The sequence below is a fragment of the Ailuropoda melanoleuca genome, chromosome 12 (assembly GCF_002007445.2).
Source record: "Ailuropoda melanoleuca isolate Jingjing chromosome 12, ASM200744v2, whole genome shotgun sequence".
NCBI lineage: Eukaryota > Metazoa > Chordata > Mammalia > Carnivora > Ursidae > Ailuropoda > Ailuropoda melanoleuca.
The window spans coordinates 8,963,924-8,966,636 of NC_048229.1; the positions used below are offsets into that span (position 1 = coordinate 8,963,924).

General features: G+C 43.9%; 1 protein-coding gene across 1 annotated transcript in view; it reads left to right on the forward strand.

The window, feature by feature from the left end:
• LOC100482052 (disintegrin and metalloproteinase domain-containing protein 1a) overlaps positions 1 to 1,962 on the forward strand; it is an 8,904-nt gene extending 6,942 nt beyond the window's left edge. The window contains exons 2-3 of the mRNA XM_034637964.1: positions 5 to 1,240; positions 1,784 to 1,962. Coding sequence (XP_034493855.1) covers positions 5 to 1,240; positions 1,784 to 1,962 — 1,415 coding nt within the window. The remainder of the gene's footprint in view (positions 1 to 4; positions 1,241 to 1,783) is intronic.
• The last annotated feature ends 751 nt before the right edge of the window (positions 1,963 to 2,713 follow it).

Consider the following 2,713-nt stretch of genomic DNA (forward strand, 5'->3'; position numbering starts at 1 on the left):
CTGATTAAGGAGGGGAAGCCCTATGGCATTGAGCCCATGGACACTTCAAAACGGTTTGAACATGTGTTGTACACCATGGCACACCAAGCTCGAGTCTCCTGTAGTGTCACTTCCAAAGGCAGCCAAGCCGTGTCCACCAGCCGGCAACGAGGGAGCAGGAAGCCTCGCAGTCTACAGGCACTGTCCTCCTTTTGGTCACACACCAAGTACGTGGAGATGTTCGTCGTGGTCAACAACCAGCGGTTCCAAATGTGGGGCAGTAATGTCAATGAGACAGTCCAGAGAGTAATGGACATCACTGCTCTGGCCAACATCTTCACTAGGGGAATAAACACCGAGGTGGTGCTGGCTGGAATGGAGATTTGGACCGAGCGGGACCTCATAGAAGTCCCAGCGGACTTGCGAGTTACACTCAGGAATTTCAATAGCTGGAGACAGGAGAAACTCTTCCATCGTGTGAAGCACGATGTTGCCCACATGATCGTGGGACATCATCCTGAAGAGGATGTGGGACAGGCATTTCTCAATGGTGCCTGTTCAAGAGGCTTTGCAGCAGCTGTTGAATCCTTCCATCATGAAGATGTCCTCCTGTTTGCAGCGCTCATGGTCCACGAGCTTGGGCACAACTTGGGTATTCAGCACGACCACTCGGCCTGCATTTGTAACGATAAACGCTTTTGCCTCATGCATGAGAATATCACTAAAGAAAGTGGCTTCAGCAACTGCAGCTCTGACCACTTTTACCAGTTCCTCCGGGAACACAAAGGGGCCTGCCTATTTAACAAGCCTCGGCCCAAGGGTCGCCTGCGTAGGCAAGCCACCTGTGGAAATGGCGTGTTGGAGCAGAATGAGGAGTGTGACTGTGGACCTGACTGTGGTGGTAACCCATGCTGTGACCAAACATGTAAACTGAAGGAAAACGCAAAGTGTAGTTCTGGACCCTGCTGTAATCAAACGTGTGGATATATGGTAAAGGGAAACTTGTGTCGTTCTGCTTCTGGAGAGTGTGACCTCCCAGAATATTGTGATGGTACCTCTGACAAATGTCCCACTGACACATACAAGCAAGATGGTACACCTTGTCAAAGAGTTTACTATTGCATTCAGGGTGTGTGCAAGACGCCTGATACTCAATGTATAAATGTTTTTGGGTACCCTGCAAGATCTGCTCCAGAAGAGTGTTATATTTCCATGAACACTAGAGGGGACCGGTTTGGAAACTGTGGACTTCCCACTCCAGGTAACCAGGAATATGTTAAGTGTGCAGGTGAAAATATTTATTGTGGGAAAATTATATGCACAAATGTTAAACTGGTACCGTCGGTAAAAGCCATGCAAACAATGATCCAAATTCCTCATATGGATGACTGGTGCTGGAGCTCGGATGTCCACATCCTTACTGATATCCCTGATGATGGCTATGTGCAAATTGGCACGCTTTGTGCCCCAGAAAAAATCTGTATGAATAACTCCTGCATTGATCATGCTGTGCTTAACTATGATTGTGATCCAAATGGAATGTGTCATGGGAGAGGAGTTTGCAACAATTTAAAGCACTGCCATTGTGAGGCTGGCTATGCCCCACCTGACTGCACAACTGTAGGAACTGGGGGTAGTGTGGACAGTGGCTCTCCTCTTGTACAAGAGGAAACTGTTAACACTGGCAATATTTTCAAACATGAAGATAGTTACTTAGACCCTTTGATCATATTGTTTTTGGTACTTTTGTTCATAATATTAATATTGATAATTATTTGTGTCATCATGTATAAACGCTCTAAAGCTCCTCCAGAGCCCACAGAAAAGGGTCCAGAAGTTGCTGCAGTAAAGCCCCCAGGAGCACAGCCTGCTCCAGAAGAGGCAGCGGATGAGGTTCCGCAAGAAGAGGAAGAGGAAGAGGAAGAGGAAGAGGAAGAAGAGGAGGAAGAGGAAGAAGAGGAAGAGGAAGAATCAGAGCCATAAGAGAAGTAGTGGGAGGAAGAAGCCAAAAATATCAAACATCTCAAGCACTGAGTGGGAATGAGAAGCACAGGGAAGTAAAGGTGAAGTGGGAATTGATGGCTCCACTGGCTCTGAATAGAAATACACAGTCTATAAAAATATACTAATGTAGGAGGAAGGATTCATCCACTTTTATTATTCATTTTAGTAATTAAGGTTTTATTTATTTAATATATTAAATATTTAACTTTTTCTTTTCCACATTTCATTTGAACTCTTCACATGCATCTGTAGACATCAGTATCTTTGTCTTGGGACAATTTTTCCATTCACCAGAAACTTCGTTAGTACATGCCATCTTTCACCTAAGTTGTCTGACATATACTACACCACATTTACCTGCATTTAATACTTTCACTTTGTAAGTAACCACTACCTATTATGAGATAGTTGTTTATGTGATATTATATTATCACATAATGTACATTCATGAAATGAGTGTTTAAATCCAAAAATAAATAAAACCCTATTCAGATTATACATCTCTTCAGATTCCACTTGGCATACTTATTGAGTCCATTTTGTTCTGGGACTCTGTGGGATGTACTATACCTGGGAAGCCAGAAGACCCTGATTATCCCAAAGTCAAGGGGCAAGTGCTAAATCATTCATTTTTTCAAATCTGGCAGGTGTTTAATATGATGTATGTATATCCACTTTATTACTTACCAGTATTTCCAAGACCCTCCTATAGCCAGACTCCCCTTCACCC